At 46.3% G+C, this 1,932-nt stretch overlaps 1 protein-coding gene across 1 annotated transcript in view; it reads left to right on the top strand.

The window, feature by feature from the left end:
* Nucleotides 1-601: 601 nt before the first annotated feature.
* LOC102813114 (transmembrane protein 254-like) overlaps nt 602-1,932 on the top strand; it is a 14,325-nt gene continuing 12,994 nt past the window's right edge. Inside the window, exon 1 of the mRNA XM_006837442.1 lies at nt 602-691. Coding sequence (XP_006837505.1) covers nt 602-691 — 90 coding nt within the window. The remainder of the gene's footprint in view (nt 692-1,932) is intronic.

Below are 1,932 nucleotides of genomic sequence, written 5' to 3'. Positions count from 1 at the left end.
CAGATTCATGGGAAGAGAGGGACTGAGAGGTGGTGGCCAGGAGGCTGACTTGCAGAATGTGCCCTTTGGAGGTGTAAATTGTTATATATGCCTTAGTGGTTTTTTTTTTTTTAAAGCTAAAGTGAATATAGAAAAATACTGTTAACTGATGGTACATGGAGGGGATTATAATCATTGTAATGAAACAAGGTGTATGATTTGTAGAATTTAAAACTGATGGTTTGCCCTGTAAACTCTTATTCAATCCACAATAAAAACCTTAAAAAAAAAAAAAAGATTTAAATACACCACTTTCGATAAAGGACAGAACTAGAAAGAAACTCAACAGAGACACAGAAGAACTAAGTAACACAATCAACCAACTTGACCTCATAGATTTATACAGAACACACAACCCAACAGCACAGTACGTATTCTTTTCCAATGCACATGGAACATTCTTCAGAATACATTCTAAGAAAGAAACAAAATCCGACCCCCACTCGCCCACTCGCCAAGGCCTCGGCTAGGCGGAGACTGGAGGCTGCGCCCGGTGGTGTGGCCGAGGCTCCGCCCACTTGCCTCGCAGCTCCAGCAGTAGTTTCTGAGAGGTGATCCCGAAATGGGCAAGGCGGCAGGCGAAGCGGCCTACTTCCAGAGGGGCAGTCTGTTCTGGTTCACGCTCATCACCTTCTCCATGGGCTTCTACACGGTAATGCAGGGGGTCAGCGGGGGAGGGACACGGGAGGGGAACGCACGGAAACCGCTCCAGCAGGCAGCTAGGAGTGGCGCAGGCGCAATCCCGGCTCTGGCCGCCGGGGGCCTTGGAGTAAGGAGGGCTCTGGAGCTCTGAGGGAGACGTAGGCGCGCTCGTGTGCCCAGGTTTTTCGTGGGTACGCCAAGACCCCAACGAGCGATTTAGGTACCCTTTCCCTCTTTGGCGGCGGGAGCAGCTCCCCACCCAGAGATTCAGTGTCTAGATCTTTCGAGATAGTGGTGGCGAAGTTAGAAGCTGACAAAGCAAGGCTACTTCCTTACAGCGAGATCTCTGCCCTCCAGGTTAGAGGTCTAGGTCGGGGTGAGGCGTGGGGAGAAGCAGGAACGGGCTGTCCCGGTTCTCGTAGAGCCAGGGAGTACTTTGTGGGCGAGGTCTCTGCGCGTGTGCCCAGGCGGTTGCCTAGGTTACTGGTGTAAGCGGAAGTTCAGTTGGCTCTGAAGCTGGTATCCATTTTAGAGTATGCCAGCTATTCGGAGCGGATCTCTATGGCTTAACCGAGTCAGCTAGGAATTTAAGCTAAAAGAATGGCATAGGAGGTAGGAGTCTGGTAGGAATTTAAGCTGAGAGAATGACATAGGAGGTAGGACTTTGGAAGCAGAATGTTTAGGTAGTTGGGATTATTCAGCTAACGGGAATACAAAGGATGAATACATTTAATTGGTCAGAAGGGTTAGAAAGGATAAAAGTTACAGGGTCTGTGTGGAAAAGCGAGGATATCTACCTGTTTGTTATGCCCACACTGTTCTGTTTGTTGGCATCAAATTTGACTGCCTCTGCCCTGGCTTCTCCAGATGTAAAATGAAGGTGTTTTACTGAAACATTTACAAGTTGCTTTTTGTACTATTGATTCTAGACCACTGACTAGTTAGAATATATATGTAATAAAGCTTTGAGAGATTTCACAATGGAACCTTGTGGATCTGGCAACCCCTTAGGTATTATTGATGGTTAGGAAGGGTGTAGTGATCTTTTATGTTTTGTTTGAATTTTGCATATGAAACTGTAGGAGAGGCAGTATTGCTTTATGTTGACATATGAATGGCCCAATACATACTGGAACTGGTGGCACTTCCTTATTCTCAGCTTAAGTGACTGAACTTAAAACAGAGACTCAGAAAAAGTTATTACAAAACCTTGTTTATTGTTTAATTAAAACAATTGCTGTTGTTAGGTGC

This window comes from Chrysochloris asiatica, unplaced genomic scaffold, assembly GCF_000296735.1.
Source record: "Chrysochloris asiatica unplaced genomic scaffold, ChrAsi1.0 scaffold00020, whole genome shotgun sequence".
NCBI classification, from domain to species: Eukaryota; Metazoa; Chordata; class Mammalia; order Afrosoricida; family Chrysochloridae; genus Chrysochloris; species Chrysochloris asiatica.
This window is presented reverse-complemented; position numbering and strand designations above follow the sequence as displayed.